The 25668-nt window shown below is 50.4% G+C and overlaps 1 protein-coding gene across 1 annotated transcript; it reads right to left on the bottom strand.

Annotated features, from left to right (window-relative positions):
* Positions 1-438: 438 nt before the first annotated feature.
* On the bottom strand, positions 439-23790 carry SLC22A5 (solute carrier family 22 member 5). The gene is made up of 10 exons (XM_021701856.2): positions 23398-23790; positions 16433-16536; positions 10214-10368; positions 9100-9271; positions 7804-7930; positions 5792-5892; positions 3900-4114; positions 2255-2437; positions 868-1003; positions 439-538 (listed from the first exon to the last, which is right to left on the bottom strand). The coding sequence occupies exons 1-10, from the start codon at positions 23788-23790 to the stop codon at positions 451-453; spliced, it is 1674 nt and encodes a 557-aa protein (XP_021557531.1). The 3' UTR covers positions 439-450.
* Between the last annotated feature and the right edge of the window lie 1878 nt (positions 23791-25668).

Raw genomic sequence — 25668 nt, 5'->3', positions numbered from 1 at the left:
GGGTGAGAAATCACATTCCCTGTGCGATTCTGTCTTTTCCTCTAAAGTGCACCATGAGAGGGAAACAGGAGGAGGTTAGGTGGGAGCTGAGACCTCCAGTCTTCTCAGGAGGTCTGAAATTAACATGTAAGTTTAGCAGGTGCCTCTCCTATTCTTCCAGGCCCCACAGGTCCTGGTGAACAGTTAACTTCTTAGGAAGTGCCCATCCACCGTTCACCAAGTCCGTACGTCAGGGTGTATCTCAAGTTGTCGGTCTGGAGGGAAGGTTGTGTTCCAGGAGTAGAGGCGGCCCGAGTCCGGCTGTCCAGCCAGGAGCAAGTCAGACACAGGGGCAACATAATGAACAGCAGAGAGCCCCCCTCCCCACCCCCCGCTGAAGGACTCAGTGTCTACACAAGTGCTTCTTGACAGGACAGTCTTCCCTCCTCACCTCACCCACTGGAGGTTGTGTTATAAGGCTGTGCTTTTAAGGACTGTGGAGCTTTCTTCATCGTCTCTTAATATCCTTGTGTGGCCTGGAGTTTGCCTGTATTTTATGCTATAAAAACAAGCAAAACCAATGTTAGTAACAAATCTTTAAAGATGTCTACCAGTCTCTAAACAGACAAACAAAACCCAGACCTGAGGTTATCTCACTAAGGGGAAAAAACATCTTGGAGCAGATTCTGAAAGGCTTCTCCTGGTCTCTCCCACCCGAGAGCAGGTGTAGTGGTTGTGAGGTTCACCCTGACACGGTGGCCTGCGTCAGACCAGACGGGACAGTCTGTAAGCACCTTGCCATTCCTGACCCATGTCTGTGAGTTTGTGGGGAATCCTCAGCCAGGCCCGGACCCCGGGCGTCAACACTGCGACCCAGAGCGACCTTACCCTTTGACCCTTAGCATCTGGTCAATGGTGTCTGGGAGGGGAGTGCTGAAGCTCTCTGGGAGGAACAAGGTGAGAATGGCTGTCAGGATGGTCAGACTCCCCATGAGAATGTAGGGCAGGAAGCGGTCGTAGGCACCTATGGCAAAGTAGACAGAACCACCCCGCCAGGGATGCAGTCAGATTTAGTCTCCCTCCCTCCCTCCCTCCCTCCATGCTCCCAGGACTCTAAAGAGACCACGTGCCTCCTAGGCCTTGGCTTCTCCCACAGTCCGAGCTGCCAGACTGGACTCTGGCACCAGGACAGGTCTCAGAACAGACCTGGCACAGAGGTGCCCAGAGGTCAGGCAGCGCCTCACGGTGCAGGGAAGGGGTGCAGACTGGGGGGGATGGGGCTGAGCCGTGATTACTATTCCTATTTCCCAGTGCTGGGTTTCCACGGAACTCAAGGTTCTCATCCAGGGATAGGAATAACTCCTCCACCTCTCCAGCTGGGTCACAACCTGCTCAATTTGCCTTTAGGCCAGATATGGTGTTTCTGCTTGTCAGATCCATGTAATATGTTCACAACACACTCTGGGTACTCTCAAGGTGGCTGCCAGCCCACCCCAAAGATGTGCTGGTGAGGGACGTGCCAGGAACATCAGCTGCCACAAGGAAACAATTTCAAGTAAGAATAAAAATGGCACAAGGCAGGGGCACTTGGGTGGCTCAGTCTGTTAAGCATCTGCCTTCGGCTCAGGTCATGATCCAAGGATCCTGGGATCGAGCCCCGCGTCGGGTTCCCTGCTCAGCAGGGAGTCTGCTTCTCCCTCTCCCTCTGCCTGCCACTCCCCCTGCTTGCACTCTTGCCCTCTCTCACTCTCAAATAAATAAATAAATAAATAAATAAATAAAATCTTCAAAAAAAAATGGCACAAGGTAGATTTATACACAGTATAAAACCAAAGTGCTCCAAATGACAATAATCCTCAGCCCATCAGACCTCTTGAATAGCCATCTTTCCCTCTGTGTTCCTTTTATACTCTGATTCCAAGAAGAAATTTCTCCAATTAAGTACATGGGCTCCCGATACCACCATGCAGTTTCTTAGGATAAAGAAACCAAATCCTCTGATGGAAGGCCTGGGATGGCTAAAACAGAAACACAACTCTCTGCTTGCTTATCTCATCGATTTCCAGCTGGTCTGTAAGTTGTGTTCCACGTCCAAGTGAGTGCGTCCTCCACAGTGTGCCTGGACACATGCCTCTCCAGGCACAGATTTGGTCCCAGACGGGTCCCGTTTGCTGTGGGTGCCGGCTTTGCTGGTAACGGGCCCCCATGGCTCACAGTAAGGGCCTTCAGTGCTTGCACCTCACCCTCCTATGTGCCCTCAGCCCCCAACACTCACCGAGGTAAATGAAGTAGGGAGACAGGATGCTGCCCAGGCGGGACGCAGTGGAGCTTACCCCCACGCCCATGTTTCTCACCACGGTGGGGTACAGCTCAGCCGTGTACACGTACACCATGGAAAAGGCAGCAGTGACTCCAAACTTGCCCAACATCACCAGGACGGTGGCCAAGTAATACAAATCTGGAGAGGAAAAGGGAAGAGAGTAGAAGGCACCAGCTCACGCTACGCTGCTACCAGGGGGTGCCCGAAGCAAACATACTTTCTCCTTTCTGGGATGTGGGGGACAGTTTCTCTGATGTCCTACTGTGGGATAAGTGGCTGTAGCCAAGCTGTCCCTCCAAGTTGATTACTGAGAGGAGGCTGGGACCCGCAGCTATGTGAGGACACGTCCTTCTCCTCAGCCTACAGACCACCAAGGTGAGCCCTCAACAGCCCAAGTAAAGCTGCTCCAGGCCCCAAGTCATTAAAGACATGCCTTTCAAGGGGTCAGGTGGCACCCCAGAACCGCACTCTGCATGCACTGTGGAATTAATGAAGGACCTGTGGATGAATGGGAGTTTCCCTCTACTCAGACCTCAACAAGTCATAGGCCAGCAGATCCCCAGGAATGATCCTCCGAGCTGCCCTGCTCTGGGGTGAACCTCTGTGTGTACCCTGATGGACTCCCCTGCCAGGCTGCAGTGGGGGCTGTTCCCAGGCACAGTGCTGCCAGGCTCAGGGGCCCACACATGATCACCCCCAAACCCATGTGTACGACAGCTCTGGGCACCATGATGGAATAGGAGGGTCCACCCGCTGTCCTATGAATTGTGGAAAAGGGCCACCTCCCACCCATCTGTGGCCTGTGAGAACCATGCTGTTCCCGGCCCCTCCCTTCTCCCTTCCTCCATCTCTTCCCACTCCCTCTTCCTCCTCAGACACGCCAGAGGTATGCCCTCCTCAGGCTCTCTGCTTCTGCTGTTTCTTCGGCCTGAAACGTTCTACTTGGAGACCTTTCGTGGCTTTCCCCCTTATTTCATCCATGTTTCTGCTCCGCTGCCCCCTCTTCAGGGCCACTGTCTGTGACCGCTCTATATAAATTTCCTTTACTGGTATGATAAAAGGTGACCCCGTCTGCACCATATTAAGCATTTTATTTACTTGTCTGTTGTCTTCTCAACTAGAGTGTGAGCTCCAGGAGGGCCTGGGGTTCTGCCCGACTTGTTTACTTCTGCATCATTACTTCATGCCCCAAGCACAGTGCCTAGCCCAGAGAGGCACTCTGGAGCTACTCACTGAATATATACATGACTAAGGTAGGGCCAGGTTAAAATGCCATGGCTTTGGCTCTCTTTCTTCCCCCTTACCCTGCAGAGAAAAACACGTACACACTCATTAACTTGGGCAGAGAGCAACATTAACCACCAGCCCTATATGGTTGCTCTCACCACTCCCCCAAAGCCCTGGCCATGACCTGTGTCTGGTCCCAGGAGACACTTTCTCTTGATTATTTTATTTATTTTTTTGGGGGGGGTGAGGGATGCAGATATGCAAGTGAGCTGTCATAGCATGATTTTATTTTCTTTATGAATTGGGGGAGACGGCCTGGTAGAGGATGAGGGGCTCGCGAAAGCCCCAGGCCGCAGATGCACGGCGCGCCTACCTGGGGGCACCAGCTGCACGGAGAGGAGAACGCTGCCGCCCAGGAAGAGGGCCGTGGCCATGGAATAGCGCCGGGGCAGGTGCTGCAGCAGCAACCAGGCCAGCACGTACGCAGGGACCTCAACCACTGCCAAAAGGAAGCAGTTCACATAGACGTCCCCGTGCAAGTTCGGAGTGTCGAGGGAGAGCCCGAAATAGCCCACTGATATGGTCATCCTGAAAGAGAGCACAGGGAGAAGCTGGAGAAGCGGCAGCCCTGTGCCTCCCAACCGGAACAACTTTTAAAATACAATTACTGCAGGGAATTCAGAACTATCCTTACCAGGAGGAGAGCAGATTTAACCCCGAGTCTTCTTGGGACAAGAGAATTTCCTCCCAACCCCATGTTAACTCTGGGCCAGAGCAGTATCAGAGCATTCCCAACACAGTGTCCCAGCAAAAAGGCTTATATAGTTCAGACAGATTTACTTTGTTGAAAACCACCCCGCAAGCCCAGTAACAGCCTCCAACCTACCTCCTGGCTTTAAAAACCCTAACTGAAGCACCTACAAAAGCTACTTCCCTACCCTCTGACCCTCCCCAAATCCAGCAACTGCAGAAGGAGGGAGGGAATGAGCGCAGAGGCCGGTATCAAGTGGAGTGTGACAGGACTGGAGGCATCGGATAAAATAAGGAACAGTAATTAGGTCAAACATTTGAAGAAAGACCCCCCAGCAGACCTTCAGTCTGTGGCAACCAGCCAGGAGGAGGCTGGACAGAGGCGGCGGACCCCAACCCCACTGTACTCGTGAAGAAGAGGGGGGGGCTCCCAATGGTGGGGACATGTCATCTCTCATCTGCATGCTTCCCGGCATCCCAGGCCTGGACCCTGTCCCTAGCAGGCATTCTCTCTGCTGATGACCAGCCCTCTTTGGCAAACCAGACCTTTATGGATTAGAAGGCTTTGAGTTCATCTGTACATTGAAACCACAGCTGGTACCATCAGGGGAAAGGGAATGTCCAGGAGTCCCTGGGGAATCCAGAGCTGGAGGAGCACCTGGGTGAACCACAGAACACGTGACTCGTTGCAGGCTTGCCAGTCTGTGGTGCAGGCTGAATGCTGGTCCTGTCTGAGGGCAACGCAAGGGTGGTGCACTGCCCGGAGGGATCCTGGGCCATTCCTTGGAAATGGGTGACTCACAGTACCCCCCGTGAGCCGAAGAGCTGGCTGCCCCAAAGCTGGATGACTCTAGTAATAAGGACTCGGAGATGAAACCTGCTTTTGTCACCCAGCAGGCTCAGGTATTCTTGTAGAATCCCAAGGGTCTGGCCACTGAGCAAATGCTACTGAGGCACTAGGCTCTGTCCCCTCTCTCTGGTAACTCACAAGCGTCCTCCTGACACACTTGGCAAAATGCCTCATTACAAGGAGCCTGAGGAGGACATCTAGGCCATGGCCCTGCCTCCAGGACAGTCTGTGAACATCCCAGAGGGAGGATGTCCTGCTTCCACATTTCCAGACAGTACTTAGCAGTCTCTGTAACGGAAAGGACATAATGGCTTCACTTAGATCCTTCTTAAAGGCCTCCCTGTCTTCTTCAGTCACTGTCTGAGGAACAGGGGACAGAAACAAACTAGGGCCCACAGTGACCAAGGATCTGCCTCGGGACCTGGAAGGATTCCCCAAAGACTCCATAGCTTCCCCCAAATCCAACAGATTTCATACTCCTTTTATGAGATTCCAACTAGCTCAGATTATGATATGCCCACTTCTTTCACTGCAAGGAAGATCCTTTCTACTTTTTGATGACACACGCTCTCAGTTTTGGTCTGAGACACATCTGCAAAGGAGAGGCCTGGCAGCCACTGCCAGATGCTTTGTCTGGAAGCTTCAGGTAGGTCTCACTTACGCACCACAGAATTATGGACATGACGGTGACCATTCGGATATTCCGGGTTCGGAGCAGATCCAGAATGCTGTGGGACGGCTGCTTCTCAGAACTCAGGTCTTGCAGCTGCACGAACGATATGACAAGGGCATGGGAGGGAGAGGCTGGAGACTCGGGGATCCCATAATATACCCGAAACCCTGCGTCTCCGAGTTGGCGAGTGTTCTGTTTCTTTCTTGAAAAGAAAAGTACGGTGAGTGTATCTTGAGCTGCGGAAGGCTTCCCCAGGACATGTCAATGACCCATTAGTGAACGAGAATAAGGAGGAAAAGTAGGTGACCAGTCCCTCAGGGGAGGCAGCCAAGGTGGATCCAGGCCCAAGCCGACAGCTCCCTCTCGGCCCCACCTCCAGCCTCCATCAGTGTCCACATTCCAGGGAGGCCTCTGAGCATTCCTTCCCAAGGCTGGCTCCCTGCCCTCTGGGTCAGAGAGAGAAACTGGCTGTGTAGTTTATTGATCTGATATTTTAAAAGAATTAATGTTTTGAGTCCTCATACCATGTAGTTACTGGTCTACTTCCAAGGAAAAAAATTTCAGATAGAAAAACAGGAAAATTGACCTCAGCTTCACCCAGAGTAACTTCCTATGAAATTTGGCACAGCCAAGAACATTAATAAACCACACGTCTAAACACACTGATGTTGCTTTCTTAAGCAAACCCAGCTTTGGAGTTTGTTTTTCTCGAGTTAGCAGTTCAACAGGAGGTCAACTTTTGACTTAATGGAGTCCCTGAAATAGCCTCATTTCCTCAAAGACGCCAGTGGGGTTCTGGGTTCACCCAGACTGACCCCCCACTGAAAAGCCACCAAGGCCACCACAATTAAAAGCCCTCCCTGCTACCTCCTCCTCACCCTGATGTCTGTGCTTTAAAACCCCTTCCAGGACATGCTGAGTGGGAGCTGTTGCCGAGCCAGCACTTAACTGTGAGGCCAGCAGGGCCCAAGCCACAGCTTCTCTGATGCCTCTAGTAACTGGGCTCCCTCTCCTAAGCCCTGGGTCTGCATCCCGAGTCCCAAGCATCTCTCATGTTCCTTCTGCACACATACTTCAGTACGACGGCTGGTGGCCGTTCTCACAGCTGGTCCCTTGTCTTCCCATCAGATCAGAGACACATTCCAAAGGCCCATCAGCCAGCAATTACAACTTCTAACCTCCTGTGGTAGTCAGGAGACTAAGGAAAACTGCCTCCTGTAGCGGGTGGAGGGAGAGGGAACAGGAAGGAGAAGCAAGACCCAGGAATCAGGCAGAGCCAGGAAATTACTCATGGTGCATGAGAACAGGGTTTGCAAGAGGCGTGGGGTGGGGGAAGGGGCAGATATCAAGAAGGACCTGGCTCCAAGAGCATATGCAATGATTAACGATTGGTGAGTGGAAGGAGACTGAACATTTCTAACCCCAAATCTATTTCTGCTTCATATTTTACGTACTATATTTCTTTAAGATGAGAAACTACATAAGACATAAGAAACAGTGATTTCCCACAATGCCAACTTCACGAAAGGCCTATTACTCAGAAAGAGTGTTATTCAAATTAATTGTTAAACTATAATAAGATTGCCTAGGAAAGAATTACATAGGGCGCCTAGGTGGCTCAGTTGGTTAAGCGACTGCCTTCGGCTCAGGTCATGATCCTGGAGTCCCGGGATCGAGTCCCGCATCGGGCTCCCTGCTCGGCAGGGAGTCTGCTCCTCCCTCTGACCCTCCTCCCTCTCGTGCTCTCTGTCTCTTGTTCCTTCTCTCTCAAATAAATAAAATCTTAAAAAAAAAAAAAGAATTACATAAAGTATGACAACTTAAAACCCACGGGAAAGGTGAAAGAGTTAGACAGTTGGTGCCTTCTTCCCAACTTGTGAATTTTAACAGGGCCTGCTTGGGGGCAGCTGGGGCTCGGGCAGGGAGAGGGCTGGGGTCCTGCATGGTGCTGTCCTAAAATCATGGTCACTGAGACCCTCCCACCAGCTCCCTTGCAGTGCTTACCTCACTTGACTCGAAGATAGTTGAGGGTGCAACAATCCCGTTCATTTTGGCAGCGTTGCGGATGATCACCTCTGCCTCTTTAAGTCGTCCCTGAGAGATGAGCCATCGGGGGGACTCAGGGATGAACCTGGAAGTACAAGGAGCCAGGTGTAGCCTATGTGGAGGTGGGAAATGGGGTTTTAGAACCAAACATGGGTTTGGGGAATGTCCAAACAAAGAGATGGTTCACACCATACCCACTAATGATCCAACGTGTGAGTTTCTGAGTACCCTGGAGTGCACAAAATTTAGAGGGGCCTGCACACCAGGTTGGGATTCGTCTTCAGGCTGGCCACCTCCATTTCTGAAGAGCGGTGCTGCCACCTGCTGGACTCTGAAGAGACAGGCACAAGCTGGGCTCCTGACGCCTGGCTTCTGCGGTGGGTGGAGGCCAGCCCATTCTCTTGCCCCGCTGTACTCTCCTGCTTGGCCCCAGCATCCACAGAAGCTTCTGCACTGGCCTCTTAGCCTGTAGTTTTTCCTCACTCCCCGATCCCGGATCCACCCAAGTGACTTGTCAGACCCCCTACATATGTTTATCAAAGCCCCTGGGACTTTGAGACTTTGTGGATCTTTATTTTCTACTTCACTCGATGGCCCCTGCCCTTTGGTCATGACCAGGACCCATGCTGTGCTCTGTGTCCTCTCCCATTATGCTCTGAAATGCTCTCAGCTCTGAGGGGAGCTGTGATTTCAACAACCCCACCTGCAAGGTGTGATTCCCACCTCAGCCCCTCTGCTGTGTTCCCTCTCTTGGTAAGGAAGGCCTCCTCTCTGCCTGCCTAACTCCTCTATCTTGGAGGCCCATGTGGAGCCTGGCTTCCTCTGTGAAGCTAGCCAGAGGACTCTCACTTCCAGTGCTCTCCCTCTTCTCTCAGCACCTGTGGCCTGGGACCTCAGGAACACACAACCAGAACCGGGGCCTAAGCTGTCTTGTCAGTCCCATAGCTTCCTGAAGGTCAGGCTAGACCCCATCAGCTCTCAGCTGCTACTTCTTCCTCTCCCTGCACGTCGATCGGCCCAGCACAGGCCTGAGAACAAGTCTGCTGATGTCTGGGGATTTCGTGCTGTTTTCTTCTCGGCTCTTCTGAGTGTGGAGAAAGCGTTCCGAAATGACTTACAAAGAATTTCTACTTCCAGGCTCTGGAAGCCCAGGTACGGCTCTGCGGCTTGCTACTGCCCCCCCTAGTGAAGGCCGAACAGAAGACACCTGCTGGTGGGCGCGGCTGGGCACGGCTGGGCGCAGGCGACACTCACCACCAGAGGGCCACACACAGCACCCCGGGTGCTGTGAGCGCCAGCAGCAGCATCCGCCAGTCTCGGATGAAGTAAGCAAACAGCGGCAGCAGCATGTAGCCAAACGCGTAAAATATGCACACTCCTAACGTGGAGAATAGAATACGAACCGGCTTGCCAAGAATTTCTGTTCCTGTTCGAAAACAAGGGAGGAGGCATGTTAGTCCTTTCGTTTAGGTCATTTCCTCATCTTCTCTTGTATGATTCTCAACATACAGGAAAGGGAGCAGCCCCGCCCTAGGGAGGGATGGGATTCTGAACCTGCTGCAGGCTGAACACCTGCTGGGGGTGCCCCCCTGGGACCTCTTAGGCTTCCCAGGGACGGTTCCGCCTTGCAAATTTCATCACTTCCCCAAGCCATATGCTAAAGATGCCATGTGAGGCCTCAAAGTGTAATCCTCACGTGAGGAAGAATTTATGAAAGGGGAAGTCATCATGAAGGACACACATGCGGGCTCAAGGAAATATTCTTTTAAAAAGATTATTCTATTGGATGTGAAGAGAAAGAAATAGTCCTTTCAACATACAACCCAAGGAACCCAAAGACCAATAAGCTAGAGTGAGATTCCTCCAAACAGTGAGACTGGTGACTGTTGAGTGAGAATAAGCCAAAGCCCCACAGTGTGTACTCGGAATTAAAACTCTTAAGGTCTTGAGACTCAAGTCCATTCGTATCAATTCATTCTTGCCAGTTTCAGAGAACACAATGCTTTGCAGAAGAGGCAGCTTTCTTCCTTGACGAGCCTGCCATTCGTGGTCCCTGTTCCTCATATCATGTCTTTATCTTTCCTTAACAACCTCAGCCCCGGGAAGGTCCTGTTTTTTCATTATGATCTTGGGTGAATTCTAGTAAAATAGCTATTGCATACTAAGGGGACCAGAAAAGATCGGGAACTCAGGCTGTTGTGCTCCTGGGGACTCAAGGCTGGGCAAACTGGGTTCACCACACAGCCCTGGTTGGTGTTGCTAACGACCACTTCCCCTTGAGGGATACCACGGCCGTCTCTAGAGAGTGGATGGTGGGGTGACGGTGAAACACAGGATCAAGTACTCAACTCCAACTTGTTGGCCATACCCAGGACAAATGCTGCCACGTAGTTGGAGATCTGGCCCATGCCCACAAGGACAAACAGCACAGTAAACATCTCAAAGTTCTTCGAGAAGACCTGCAGAAAGCTGAAGCCTGTCTGCATGCCCATGGTCACAAAGAGCACGTTCTTCCGACCAAACCTGGGAAGGAAAAGAGAGTGACAGAGATCCAGCTGGGAGAAGGTGGCAGAACCCCACCAAGAGGGATTTTCCCCAGAGCCATCCAGGGAGGAGTCACGGACGATGCTGCCAGGGCACATGGCACGGACAGTCCCCGTCCCCAGTACTGGGCCTGTTACTCGCCCCCCCACCCTGCCATCCCCAGGATCAGTGTGCAGCCCAGGCAGTAGGATGCCCTCATGATAGTGCCAGAATTACGATAATGACTGCAAGGCATCGAAATGCATTCACTATACTTAAATCCATACATTCATAATGGTTTTTTTTTTTTAAAGGACTGGTTTATTTTGGAGGATGATAAAGAAACAAGTCATTTTAAATGAAGACTGGTAAACAGAGGGAAAGAAACACTTGTCCTGAAATTCCTATGCAAAGTATCTGAACAGGAACCAATAATGGATGAGGGAAAATATCATTTTATAAAAGTATTCCAACTATTAAATGAAAAAGAAGTGATAAAATTAGAATATCAACATTTTATATTCCTCAATAAATGGGCATTATGTTGGGGCATTATGTTTCAGTGATTGCTAACAGTCTTTTCTTGAAGAGACAACTGAATTAACAGGATTCCTAGTCTTGCTAAGGGGTATGAGCCTGGATCTGATGAAATCTCCAGATCCAGCCACCAATTTGCAGGAAACGAAGAGAAAGGAGGAAGATACTGAACTGCACCATGAGTATGCAACCAGCAAAATCCAGCCTGGGAAATTCTGCAGTGGAACAGCCCTGGGTGCAAAAGATAAAGTGTCTGGCAAAGAAAAGGATGGAGGAAGAATCCCTTCATCAATCCCACAAAAACTTATCAAAAAATTTTAAGTGGGCAAGACTAAACTTGTGTTTAAGGATACACATCTGGATAATAAAGCTGCAAAAACCCCACAAGTGATTACTGTAACAGCCAGGCTGGTGGTTAATTATGGGCAGGGGGTGGCAGGGAAGGCTGTGGTACCTGGGATGGGACATGTGCACAGGGCTCCTTGGTGGCCAGCAAGGTTCTTTTTCTTGACTTGGTGGTAGTTACAAGGTTATTTCCCTGGAATAATTCATCAACCCACACATTTGTTCTGTGTGGTTTTCTATATGTGTTCATTAAAAAAAATTTTTTTTTTAAAGATTTTATTTATTTGACAGAGAGACACAGCGAGAGAGGGAACACAAGCAGGGAGAGTGGGAGAGGGAGAAGCAGGCTTCCCGCGGAGCAGGGAGCCCAACGTGGGGCTCGATCCCAGGACCCTGGGATCATGACCTGAGCCGAAGGCAGACGCTTAACGACTGAGCCACCCAGGTGCCCCAAAAACCAACATTAAAAAAAATTTTTTTAGGGGCACCTGGGTGGCTCAGTCGTTAAGCGTCTGCCTTCGGCTCAGGTCAGGATCCCAGGGTCCTGGGATCGAGCCCCACGTTGGGCTCCCTGCTCCGCGGGAAGCCTGCTTCTCCCTCTCCCACTCCCCATGCTGTGTTCCCTCTCTCGCTGTATCTCTCTCTGTCAAAGAAATAAATACAAATCTTTAAAAAGAACAAACGTTGGTTTTTTTTGTGGGTTTCATCTGTTTTAAAGATAGTGTCATAGGGAGAAACAAGTCAATGTACTTCATTCAACCCAGCAGGTTCCGCCTTACTGTGGCCAGGGCTGGCTGACACCCATTTTCACTCCATGAATGTATATATGAACCTCAGTTATATACTAGGCACTAGGGATACAGGTGAATTATAAAACACAGACCAAAACTCTTGTTTCTACCCACAAGGGGCTTAGAGCCTACAGGTGGTAAGACAGGAATCATATTGTCATCAAGCCACCAGACTACTGAACGTGCAATCACACATTGACACAAGCACACTGGAGGACCAGTGCCCAGGTTCACAAGAGACACGACCAAGGAACCTACCCTGGCCTGGGAGTAGGGGCTGGGGACGTGGGCATTCAGGGAAGGTCTCCCTGATGGCCAGACACTGAGATAAGGCCCAAAGAAGAAGTTATTATTGAGGAGGGGGAGTAGGCGATAGGGACAAAGCTTTGGATGATATTCGCTGTATAGTGGAGGGGACCAACATTACCTATGATAACACCTCTTATTTACCAATTTCTGACAGGTGCTACGAAGAAAAGGCACAAGGAAGCAGGGTAATATAAACCGGGGACCCTGAGTTAGCCTTCATGGTCAAGGAAGGTCACGGGAGTGGTTGGGGAATGCCGGGAAGAGCACACACAAGCGCGGCTGGAGGGGGCATGAGACATGCGCAGATAGCAGCCGGCGTCACTGGCGTCAGGGGTTCAACATGAGACCGCAGGGATTGGGTGGGGACCAAGCTGCAGAAGGCCTTGTTGCCATGTTAGAGTCTGGTGCTTCTCTCCCCTGAAACAGGTTTTTCGCTTGTTTTTGGCACTACTAGCATCTAGTAGGTAGAGGCTGGAGATGTTCTAAACATCCTAAAATGTCCAGGATAGCGTCCCGTAACACAGAATTCTCTGGCTCAAAATGTCAACAGTGCCAAGGTCGAGCAACCCTGTCTAGAAAGAGACCAAGTTTCCCTGCATTATTCTATAACAAGCGCGCCCAACACGCCAGCCAAGGGAAGGTCCCTTCCTACAGGGGAGACAGGCGTGACCGCTCCCCATGCCTTCCCTTCCCACGGGCTCCCTGGGATGGACGGTAAGGAAGAGAAAGACCCAGCGAATCCTTACATAGCACCAGTCCTTAGCAACCCAGTCTGGGGTTGGGCTCAGAAATGCTCACTTTTAAAGTCTGTCAACAAAATGTCAACCACACATGTGCTTACAAAAACAGTAAGTACCAGTCTACCTCTTCCCAGGGCTGTGCCCCTCTTGTAATTCATGCACAAAACGGCAATTCAGTAAGGTCAGATAAAATGTGGTGACCGCCCAGGATTATTTTCACCGCTCTTGAATTTCAGGCTTATTGATCTTTGCCCTAAACGAAAAGTGACTGTGAATATCCCAGACAAGCTGAGGTATGAATCTACTGCTGAGGTCATTTGTTTGGCCTAGGTTTTTGAGCCAGCTTACTTAGAAGTAATGAGATCAGAAACTGTCCATCCCACGGAGCCTGGCGCCTTCCAGGGGGGTGTCGCCAAGCTTGTGGGGTGATGCTGGGAGCTGAAGGGAGGGCCTCAGCCAGAACAGCCACACTTTTAGCTACTTCATTTACTTGACTTAGATGCCCTACTTAAAAGAAGTCTGCTGATGAGATTTCTAGAGGGTTTGTAAAACACTGTACTTGTCCTTCAGAAGACTAAGGTGGTCCTCAACATACTCATTAATTTTGCTTCTAGTGTTTCCCTGGGATCAGATCTGTGGAAATGAAACACTTTCCTCATGCAATCACCGTGTTCATGGTAATCAGGTTCTCAGGCTAGCCCATGAAGGTCTGCTTAACCTATGACAGAGGTGACCCAGAAAAATGCACTGAGTTTCAACTTTGAACTTGGGGCACCTCCTCCTTGATTTTCACATCAAGGAAATTCCTCTTTCAGCTGCCACTCAACCCTGTGACAGGGATCTCCCAGCAGCCCACCTGGAAGGTCTCAAAGCTCCATCCTGGGCAGCCCCTCTTCCCATTCTACACTCGCTCTGGGCAATCTCTTCCACGCTCCGGATGCTTTGTTGAGGGTCCTATGGAGCTGACAATTCCCAAATGTATTTCTCCAGCCTACACCTTTCATGGAACACCAGGGCCACACATCCAACTGCAGGCTCACTTCATCCATTTAGGACTCTCATAGTCACCCCAAATTCAGTACATTCAAACTGAGCTCTGCATCTTCTCCTACAAACATGATCTTCTTCCAGAGTTCCTTGTCTTAGAGAAGGGCATCGTCATCAGCTCCGCTGTATAGGCCCAAAATTTCCCCTCACTTCCCACATCCAACCCACAGCCAAGTCCTGTTGGTTGGATCTCCTACCTCTCTTCTCCATTTCTACCACTGTCAGCCTAGTCCAAACCATCATCATTTCCCACATAAATTATTGTGACAGCCTCTTAATTGGTCTCTCCACAACCCCTCTTTCTCCCTTTCAATCCTTTCTCTGCAAAGTTATCAGATAATCATTAAAAAAATATAAATCTAATTACGCTGTACTCCTGCTTTATAAAACTCTCAATAGCTCCCCACTGCTCTGTGACTAAACCACAGACTCCTACGTATCATCAGCTAAGCCTGGCCTGCTCTTCTGCTTGGGCCTCCACCTGCCTCACCCGCTTCCTCTCTATCACTCTCCACACCTCCACCCCAGAGGACTTTTTTCCAGTTTCTAAAGTGAGCTGCCTCTTCTTGAGTTGAGGCTTACTTAAGTACAGCTTTTTTTGCCCACAATGCTTCTTCCTCTCTCTACCCCTTTATTGTTGGCTGATTTCTATTCCTCTTTCCACTCCCAGCACATACTTCACCTTCTCAGGGCGGCTTCTCCAGGCCTCCTCCATCAGACCCTCTCTTAGCATCCTGTACTTCTTCTCTGTATTGCATACACCACGAAGGACAAGTATACCCCTCAATTAGTTGTTTAATACATTCTGCCTTGCTAGAAGGCAAGTTCTAGGAGAGCATGGCCCGAGAACAGAGGGTCAAGACTCTTTGGGCCTAAATCCTACCTCTGCCACTTGCTGGCTTTGGGACTGTGCAAGTCATTTAACTCCTCCGGGTTTCATTTTCCCCACCTGTAAAATGAGAGTAATAATACTTCCTACTTCACAGGGTTATGATGGGATTATTTTTCTTTCTTTTAAATTTGTACAGTGCTTATTGAGGGTGGCTGGCATATGTTAGGTGCTATATGTTTGTTAGATAAATATAAGTAATCAACTGATGCTTGCTGCTAGATTAAGGATCTCGGGAAGCAAAGGTCTTTCCCCTGAAAGGGCACGTGGCTCAGGCTTGTCTAGAACTGTCAATCAGTGGTCATGGCCTACTTGACTCTTAAATGCTCACTGGTGACTGCAAGAATTTGTCACTTTTCTAATGGCTAGATGATACTTGGGAAACACAAATCTAGTGAGAAATGCATATATTTCTCATGAGGAATGGATTCTCAGGTAAAGACAATAATCTATAGAGATAAACATGCCAGGACATCACCTGAGTTTGTGCTCCAGGATAATATAAATTTGTTCTTAAAGTAGGATGACATTCTCATCCTGAACTTCTCTATTAGACCCCAACCAGCTAGGAGGATGCTGGGACTCCACTGGGTGATCCAGTACGGCCAAGGACCTTGGTGAAGGCTACTCTTCTCACCGTGGGCTTCTCCAACAGACCCTGGAGCCCTGGGGTAGGAAGATACCACATAATGGACCCCTCTAAGAACTTCACGGAAACTATGGACCTTTCTCCAGAAAAAAAATGTTCATATACAATCTCTAAAATTTTGCATATAATTTCAAGAGTAGATGAACTCCTTAAGCCATGAAAGGAACTTTTGAGTTAAAAGCCTTGGAATTATATAAATAACCTGCTTATAAGTCAAAACAGTACATGTCTTGCTTGCTGTCAAGTAGGTGCTACAAGCTGTAAGCTAAGGGGCATCAGCCCTGTGAACACAAGAGGTCTGCCCATTACACTACTACTGGCCAGTAAGATCTCCTCTCATCATGCAGAGAGAATGACGGTTTGGGGAATACAGAGGTGGCCAATTCACGGGAGGCCTTAAGATCGTCAACAAAGTTCATCTGCATGTGTGTGGTGTCTACCTCTCCCATGAAAGAGTCACCTAGGGAAGGCCAACAGGCTGGTACAAGAAGTGAATCATGATATATTTCCTGGTTAACTGGATGACGGATACACTTAGCTCAGGTTGTTCTGCTCAGCAAGAATGAGGGAGAAAAGGTTGTTGGCTCTCTTTACTTGGTATGGAATCTACACTATAGACACCGCTTCCTCTTCTTCTAAAACACAAGGCCCCGTGCTGAGAGAGCACTACCATCTGAAGCCAAGAGTCAGGCACATACGTGCTCCGTGCTTGGTGCTGTGGTCCCCTGCAGCTGCAGCAGAGAGACACCCACCTTACCTGTCCGATAGCTGCCCCGAAACGAAGGAGCCCACCAGCACACCCACGAAAAACAAGGAGACCGTGAGTGGGGCCTTCCAGTCGTCCTCACATACCAGGTTCCACTGTAAGGGGAGCAAAGAGACGTATCACTCACTTCTTTTGTTAAATGTTTTAAATTTATGGCCTCTTGGAAAATGAAATGAGAATATCCTATATCCCTGCAGGCTCTGTTTATATTATCGCATGGGTACGTGCGCTCATGCAGGCAGGCAAAGGCTTGTGTGGACAGCAAAGCAGAGAGCTCTCCCCCTCACAGGGAGAGTGGGCCCCCTCCCATCCTGATTTTAATAGCTTTCAGCTCCATTGTTTTGCTACCAATTGGAGAAGGGAGGATAGGTAGAAAGCAAGGACAGTGCCCATCTGTCAATCCAGAAGAGAAGGTGAGGCCTTTCATGGTTGCTTCTAAGAATCCAGGGGGAGCCCAGGGCTGTGGACGGGGCAGGGTACCCTTTCAGTGGGCTTCAGACCATTGACAGGAATGGCACAGGAATGGTTCTAGAGCAGGGCTCTGGGACTCTAAGAGTCCAGGCATCCAGCAAGGGACTGAGGCCAGAGGGCCTGGGACGCACCATTTGGATCCGTTCTTGCGGTTCTGTTTGGGCCCCCACTCTGAGCCAATGAGCCGTGGGACACTCAGGTGACATTTACAGCTGGGATCACTGATGCTGTGACCACAACACTAGGCCCAGTTACAGCCAAGAACTCTGAGCTGGAGTCAAGAAACTGGGTTTAGCTTCTACTCCACTGTTAACTGGTTATCCAACGTCAGACAAGATTCCCCCCCCCCCCCATTTTGCCTTTTCCCCCAAGTATAAAACAGGGATGCAGGTATGGAACAGGCTGCACTGCTCGAGTTTCCAGCTCTCAATGTGCAATTCCCATGAAAAGAGGTCTGCAGGCGGGGGGAAGCAGCTGAACATTCAGATGCTGGGTCACCCCAGCCTAACAAGGAGCCAAAAAAGGGAAGAAAAGCCAAAACAAGAAGCTTGGTGGTTCCCAGAAAAATGTTTCCCAGAACAGAGAGATGGTGCTCAGTAATCATGAAGAAGGCTGCCCTCCAGAGAGTTCAGACCCTGGCCTGCTTGGTGCCAGGCTGCTGGCCTACACTCTGTGGAGCCTACTGGCTCCCCAGTCACAGAGGCAGGGGGAATGTGTGGCTTCCAAGAAAGCATTTCTTCCAGGCCAGTGACAGAGAGAAAAACAAATCTGCTTCCCTGCTGGGCGGTGTGCGCACAGAGCCTCCGGGCACCTCAGAGGGGTGGGAAGCAGTCCCCAGGGTGGACATGAAGAATCCCTGCAGCTAACGGTAAGGATCACTTAGCCACACAGCTGGCTCTTCACTCTGGAATAAACCTTGGATGGGCTGAGAATCTCCACAAGGAAGAGGTAGAGATCTCAAACTCAAATCTAGAGAAAGTTCAGATTAGCAGGAGGCAAGAACATTGGAGCACCAATGCCTGAGTACTCAGGCTACAGCCGCCCCCCCCCCCCCCCCCGCCCCGGTGGTGCTAGCAAGAAGACACCAACTCCCTTCTAGAAGGGTGAGTGCTCCTAGGGCAGCCCCCATACAGACATGGCTGCTAGAGTCAGGATGGGATGGACTCCTGGGTGGCTCAGTGGGTTAAGCGTCTGCCTCCAGCTCAGGTCATGATCCCACGGTCCTGGGATCGAGCCCCACATCGGGCTCCCTGCTCAGTGGGGAGCCTGCTTCTCCCTCTGCCCCTCCCCCCTGCTTGTGTTCCCTCTCTGTCAAATAAATAAATAAAGTCAGGATGGGAGTGGCCAGGGAGTCAGAGCTGGAGGATGGGGTGATGGGGTTATCGGCCTCTGGTGTTAGGTAGAGGGTTAGGCAGAACTTTCGGGGCCAGATTACAGCTACCACAGCTACTATGAGGAGACCCACTTCCAGCCAGCATGCATTAATTTTTGTAGCAACAGAGATGAAAAACTGAAGAAAGGGTCAGTAGCTGCTTCTCATCGGGACTCTCACGAGGGCTGGGGACTCATGTAGCTCAGCCGGACTACAAACCCACAGGGGCTTCTACAGTCCCCTCCCCTGATGTCAGGTCCCCCCGTACAGGCTGGTAGGGAATTCTGGGCTGATAAGGCCAGGTGCTACCCGAAACCGGGACAGACTATGCTCTGCAGCAGACAAGGTCTCTGTCATGCTCATCTTGAGGTAGGTTCCAGAGCCTCTCCCCAGGGCTGGCAGCCTCAATCCCGCCACTGGGTCCAGCCTGTCCTTAGTCTGGGCAAACGTGTAACTCTCTGGAGTAACTGGGCTCTCTATCCACGACTGACAATTGGGTTTTTTTGTTTGTTTGTCTGTTTGTTTTTGAAAGGGAGGGGCAAAGGGAGAGGGAAGGAGTGAAACTTAAGCAGGCTCCATGCCCAGTGTGGAGCCCAACGTGGGGCTTGATCTCATGACGCTGAGATCATGACCTCAGTAGAAATCAAGAGTCAGACACTTAACCAACGGAGCCACTCAGGCGCCCTCACCACTGGTGATTCTTAACAATCCTCAGGACCTGGTTTTGGGACCTCCAAAAGCAACGTGAGTTAACACTTCATTCCCACCGGCCACAGGGAGCCTGTGGGTAGGGCCAGGAGAGATAATAGGTCTCAAAAAATGAACATGAGTGCAGGCACAGACCATCCTACCCAGCCAAGACACTCACTTACTGTCAACCACCGAATGGATTGCAGTGGGGCCAGGATTTGGGGTAGGATGAGAAGCCCATGGAGTCCAAGCTATGCACCCAAGACTTGCTGCATAGGCAAAGGAATCTAGTGTTCTTCCACTGAGCTCCTGGCTCCCCAGACAGGACTAAAGCAGCTACAGACTAGCTCACTGATGCTTCCACTCACTATGTGGGCTGTACTGGCTGATGATAACAAGTCTCAGAGTTAGAACTAAATATATGGGTTTAGGATTCAAGTCATGAGTCTAGCATTGTGACCCCTCAGCTGGGTGAGCTTTGAGAGTGGGCACAACCTGAAAAAAATCTGGGAGCCACTCTGGCAAGGAACCTCTACTTGCCATCCTTCCTGGTCAGAAATGTGCCTCTCTAGTGGTGATGATTTCATGGAACTCTCTCTCTCTCTCTCTCAAAGTTTTCAAATTGTACACTTCACTTCTGTGCCATTTATTTTATGTCAGTTACACCTCAATAAAACTGTTAACATTTTTAAGAAGAGAGAGAATTGTGTCTCTTGTACACGCTATCTAATTAGAGCTGCTTCTCAGTTATGAGATAGAGAGAGATGATGTAGTTCCCTGGGACTAAATGTTCTTCCTTGTGAACTGGCTGGAAGGAAAAAAGATAGGGTCTGTGCCCAAAGGGCAGAAGCTCTTCCCAGAGATGTACCTGGCCTGACCGCATCGATGGTCAAACACCCTGATAAGCACCAGCTGTGACTGAATACCATGTCTTCCTACCCACATTTTGTCCTGCCCGCTGCTGCAGTTAATGGCAGATCCTTGCCCCAAGGTGGTCAGGGCAAGGAGACAAAGAATTTGCTGCTATATCCTCTAGAATGCCTGGCAGAGCCCTGCAGAGGAGAGGCTGTTTGGTACATAGGTGAGTGAGGGAAAAGATGAATAAAAGGGCTGTTAACTTTCAATACTATAGTATCCTTTGGGCTTGGACCTTAGGCTTGGCTGCTCAAAACACAGATGAACCCTGAACTTCAATCTCTAGGATAGATTTTATTTATTTGTTAATTTTTTTGCTCCTTCACCCTCTTCCCTGTGTCAGCTCTAAGAACCTTGACCCAGGGCGTTGGTTCTCAGCTAGCTAGACCATTCATGGCCAGATGTGTCTGCTATGACCGTGTGTGCACAGGGGCCTCAGGGATCCCGCAAGTGATTTCTCTGGCTTGCCATGAGCTCCGAAGGCAAGGCCTTAAGGGTCTGCATTTCCCTTAGGTGAGACAGTCAGCAAAGACTTAACAGTGAGGCACAAGCTCCAGGTCTTTCCACAAGAAGTCAGCCCAGCCCTGCCTCCCACGTTCCTTCATGAGGGCTTGAAATCACAGTGGGAGCTCTCCTATCTTCCAAGATTATCTGTACATGAGAGAAGACTGACAGAAAAGACAGTCCAGAGAAAGAGGCTTTCCAGGACAAGGAGTAAGAATATTGCTATGGGCTGGGGGAGGAGGCTTCAGAGAAGGATAGAAAGGAGAGAAGCAAGGGACACAGACAACTGCCAGGTCTTAGATGAAGGGACCCCAACTCATGGGTGCCAGAAGAGCTTTAAGTTTTTAAAAGAATCTTTCTGGCTGCAAGCTGGGCGAGGGAGACACCTAAAACCAGGCAGCCCAGGCAGCCTGAGAAATCACCCAGGTTTCTGAAGAGGGGACAGTCCTGGGCCAAGAAGCATTGAGGGATTGGAGCCCGGTGGGATGGCTGATTCTCTAGTACTCCAGGCATGAATGAGGGGCTGGGGAAAAGGCCAGCCTAGAAGCACGGGGACCACCAAACTATTCCCAAAACATTCCCTTTCACCTCATAGTGTCACCTCCTCTCCGCCAATCCCAACACCTTGTTGCAGATCCATTTAGGGGCAAGGCACAGTTTGTGGGCTGGGTGGTTACATTTTCTTTAAAATATTTCAGTCAATGCTTTTTGACCAGGCCCAAGTTTCTTTTCTATGAATTAAACTGTCCTTTCCTTCTTTAGCTCTCAAACTTTAGACAACATTTCTTAAATTGTTCATTAATACATTCAACAAAAATTTCCCTAGGTAACCCCGTCTGTATCCGGCATGATGTCAGGAAGATGCCAAGACGTAAAACTACCACAAGGTTTAGTACTACACGTACATACTTCAACAAAGAAAAAAATAAATCAAACAGGAGACCTATAGTTTTCATCTTCTATTGAAAACCAAAGAATTCAACACCAATGTACTTATAAACACCTCTATTTATGATCCGGAGCAGAAGGCAGGCTTGAAACATTCAGCAGACACAGGACTAGCTGCAGTGGTCAGCGGGTCAGGTCCGGGTTGAAAGAAAATCAGAATGTTAATGCAGTAACTTCCAACGGTGACCATTCACCTGGGAGGAACAAGCAGCCTCGAACTTAAGAGTCAGACATTCCGGCATCCCAAAACAAAAACCTAAGTAATGTATTAACCTCGCCTCCCTGCAAAGGCTGACAATCTATAAGTAGGTAAAAGGGCACACAGCTCTTATGAAACTGCTAAGACAGCTAAATAAATAGGCTAAATGCAAAAAAGGAAACACTGACATTGGCAGCAACGTCGTCACTGCTCAAGGACCCTTCCATTAGAGCCGACCTCTAGGAGCTCATCAGTGCCACCACCAGCCTCAGCCCAAGACAGGACGGGGGCAGTGAAGCAAGAGCAAATGACTAGGGTAAGCCAAGGGAACCTAGAAGTCAGGGTAAAACCCAAAAATATGCCATGAGCTTCTTCTGACTTCACTGTCTTCCCCTTCCATGGGCAGCCGGAAGCAGAATTTGCAGGGACTCCTGTGTCATGAAGTATGACTTCTCCTTGGTGGCCTCTGCCAGCAACCTGAGGGACAGTCTCTGTTTCCACAACTCTCACTGGCTTCCAGGAGTGTGACTGACTTGCTTGTGAGGCAAAACAATGCCTAAGGACACAGGAATGATGTCACCAGCTGAAAGATCCCAGTGGGACTCATATCACACTCCTACTACATGTATGTGTGGGACACATGCTAGTCCAAACACAGAGAGAGAGCACGTGTGCATGCACGTGTGTGCGCACGTGCATACACACACACACACACACGAGTCTCGGAGCAGTGATGAGATTCTCCTGAAGGGTGACACCCCCAGAAGAAACATAAGAGGGGCCTCAGGACCCCTGTCTCCAGGAGGGTTTGATGCCATACCAGGACCTGCGTGCCCTGCCTGTTAGCCCTTTCCCTCCTTCTAGGTTGTTGCCTGCTGCTCCCGTCTTTGCATCTGAAGAGCTAAACACCCCAGACTCAGACAGGCTGCCACCTCCAGGAAGCTTTCCCAATCCGTGAATCTCTGATCCTGAACTCCGAGAAAGTGGTGCCTGTAGAGGACTCTTTTCACTGTTCTGCTAGCTCATTTCTGCTGAGACTCCAGAGAGTGAGAGTTCCAGCATCTGAGTAAGGTGCAAAGCACATGTATAAGCCATACATGTAGCTCCAATGGCTGCAGGGTCACAGGGGACAGACAAAGGCACCCAAAAAGGAAAATCCAAGGGGTTGCGAAATGAGAAGTCCCCCCCCCCAATTCCTATGAAAAAAGTTGTATGCTTTAAGTAAATCTGACCAACGACACTGCCTTCGAATACTCTAAAACATCCCAGGCCAACAAGTCACCCTGAATGGCTCTTCAGATGCATGGGCCCTAAAATTCTGATGATTAACCATTAGCAAAAGGTAAACAATTCCTGATAGGGTATGACCAGATTGCCATTTTGGGGTGAGGGTGGGTGAGGAAAGAGTAAGTGGAGAAGGGAGCCCGTGACAATTTTATACACATGCTTCCTTTAGCTTTAAAAGTTCTTCAAGAAAGAAGAGGAGTGTTTCCCTCTCTGAGCAGATGCCAAGAGACTAGAGGAAAAACTGACAGCCAGGTGGCCCAAGCTCTGGCTCTGCTCCATTCAACACTCCCACCTCCATCTAGAAAGTCTGACTGTTCGGAGTCGTAGAATAGCTACCAGGGGCCAGGACGGCCTTTTTGACTCCCTCTTCAAGGTGGCCAGCAGGACACCCGTGCTATGAGGGGCACGGTCTGGTTAGAAGTCACTTCGCAAAGTGGTGCCTGCAGGACGCCCACTCGGAGGTGGGTAGTGTGTTGGGGGAGAGAGGGGCAGCATCCAGCGTGCACCTTGTGGGGTGGAGTGCGAAGGTCCTCCCCACGTTCCGGTCCCCGGGCGGGGACTGACACCCACCTCGGTCACGATGGTGGACAGGTAGATGTCCCGGCTGAACTCCCAGCCGTCCACGCAGCCCTCCTGCTCCAGCTGCTCCAGGTCCACATCGCGCCCCGGCTCCAGCCCGAGCGCCGAGAAGTTGGCGATCGCCGCGAGCCGGTAGCGCCGGCAGCTGTGAGGCACCTCGCGGCCGTCCTGCAGCCGCAGCGGGATACTGTGGTTGCGCCACGCGCCGCTCAGGTTCGCCGTGTCCGGCACCCGGCAGCGGTGCTCCGGGGTGGCGGCCAGGAACACGACTGACATTCCATTGAAGCCGTTGGGGATGATGCTGGCGCTGAGCAGGAAGAAGATAAGGCGCTGGAAGGGCCCCCACTCGCCCAGGAACGTGGTCACCTCGTCGTAGTCCCGCATGCCGCCTGCAGCGGCCCGCGGCGCGCCGCCCGAGGTCGAAGGACGCGGCGCCGCGCGGGGGCGGGGGCAGAGGCAGGGTGTGCGCGTGCGCGTGCGCGTGCGCGCCGGGCCCTCGCCTCGCGACCGAACGCAGGACCCGCCGAAAGATCTTTAGAGCAGGCTCGCGAGCTCCCGCCGCCCCAGCGACCGGCCTTACATAGAGCTCAAGGCCGGGGCGGGCTCTGGGACTGGGCTGTGCAGCGCGGACAGGGGGGCGGGGCTGGGGCTGTGCGTGACGGCGGGCGGCGGGGGGGGCGCCGGGCGGGCGCCGGGCCGCCGCGCGCACCTGGAGCTCGCGCGGGGCAGCTGGCGGGGGATCTGGCCGGCTCTGGACGATCCTCGGCGAGCCCAGCCTCCAGCTTGCAGCCCAGGTAGCCCTGGCTCGGCTAAGGGAGGCAGCGAGACTCGGAGCCCCGGCGTCTGAGACCAAGGTCGCTGGCCCAGCGCGGAGCCAGGGGAGGGGACGTATGGAAGAGCGGGGTGCGAGGCTCAAGTATTAAAAATACCGTCCCCCCACCCCCCCGCCAACTTTTTACTGAGAGACTGTGACTGGCCCAGAGTCTCCCTGCCAATTAGCTGCCCTCGACACCACCCATCCTTGTGAGAGTGGCAGGGATTATTTTGAAACCGGAACCGTTAACTACCCCAATGGAGAAGCTGGGAGCATTGATTTTTTAATTCTAATCCAAATGCGCTTTCCATACTTTGGTCTGCGACAAATCCCCTTTGTTGGCCTTTAACTTGTTAAAACAAATGTAAAAATTTAACTTCAAGAGTATTGTCGATTCCAGTCTAGGATTAAATGTTTCCCTCAGGGGCGCCTGGGTGGCTCAGTTGGTTGGGCGACTGCCTTTCGCTCAGGTCATGATCCTGGAGTCCCTGGATCGAGTCCCGCATCGGGCTCCCTGCTCAGCGGGGGGGTCTGCTTCCCCTTCTGCCCTCTTCCCTCTCGTGCTCTCTGTCTCTCATTCTCTCTGTCTCTCAAATAAATAAAATCTTTAAAAAAAAATGTTTCCCTCAGATTATGCATTTCTGCACAGTTAACTCAATAGTTGGTAAAACAAAAACAAAACAAAAAAACTAGATAATTCTAAAGCCTCACTGTCCAAGAGAATACATTTGTAATTTAATTTTTTCTAGTAGTCATATTGATAAAGTTACCAGATTCAGCAAATAAAAATATAAAAATATAAAAAACCCAGTTAAAATGTGAATTTCAGTTAAGGAATAATTTTGTTGTATTAAAATATAAGCAGGGACATAGGACATTCAGATGTAACTGGGTGTCCTGCATTTTTATCTGGCAAAACCCTACATATTAAGAAAGTAAAGAGGAATGGATGAAATTAATGTTAATATATTTAATCCAATATATCCAACATTATCATTTCATCATGTAATCAATATAGAAATTTTTGAGATACTTTACATTCTAATGTAAAAAATCATTAGTCTTACATCCTTTTCGTTTCCACTAATCTTAAGAATCCAGCTTGTATTTGATAGCGCATTTCAGTTTGTATTAACCACATTTTAAGTGCTCTGTAGCCGCATGTAGCTTTAGTGGCTATATTATTGGACAGCACTGTTACAAAGCCTTCAAGAATGAGGGCGGGCTGGGTGGCTCAGTTGGTTAAGCGACTGCCTTCGGCTCAGGTCATGATCCTGGAGTCCCGGGATCGAGTCCCACATCGGGCTCCCTGCTCGGCAGGGAGTCTGCTTCTCCCTCTGACCCTTCTCCCTCTCATGCTCTATCTCATTCTCTCTCTCGCAAATAAATAAAATCTTAAAAAAAAAAAAAAATTAAAAAAAAAAGAATGAGGGCGGGGCGCCTGGGTG

This window comes from Neomonachus schauinslandi, chromosome 7, assembly GCF_002201575.2.
Source record: "Neomonachus schauinslandi chromosome 7, ASM220157v2, whole genome shotgun sequence".
Classification (NCBI taxonomy): Eukaryota; Metazoa; Chordata; class Mammalia; order Carnivora; family Phocidae; genus Neomonachus; species Neomonachus schauinslandi.
Note: the sequence above shows the minus strand (reverse complement) of the source record. Positions and strands in the feature narration are given on the sequence as shown.

What these genes read in the sequence shown, in the direction of transcription:
- SLC22A5 (XM_021701856.2), bottom strand. Translation starts at nt 23,790, where the DNA reads ATGCGGGACTACGACGAGGTGACCACGTTCCTGGGCGAGTGGGGGCCC. An exon ending in TGTCCACCATCGTGACCGAG is followed by an intron (nt 16,537 to 23,397) that starts GTGGGTGTCAGT and finishes CTCCCCTTACAG; the next exon opens with TGGAACCTGGTATGTGAGGA. An exon ending in TCGGGGCAGCTATCGGACAG is followed by an intron (nt 10,369 to 16,432) that starts GTAAGGTGGGTG and finishes TTTCCTTCCCAG; the next exon opens with GTTTGGTCGGAAGAACGTGC.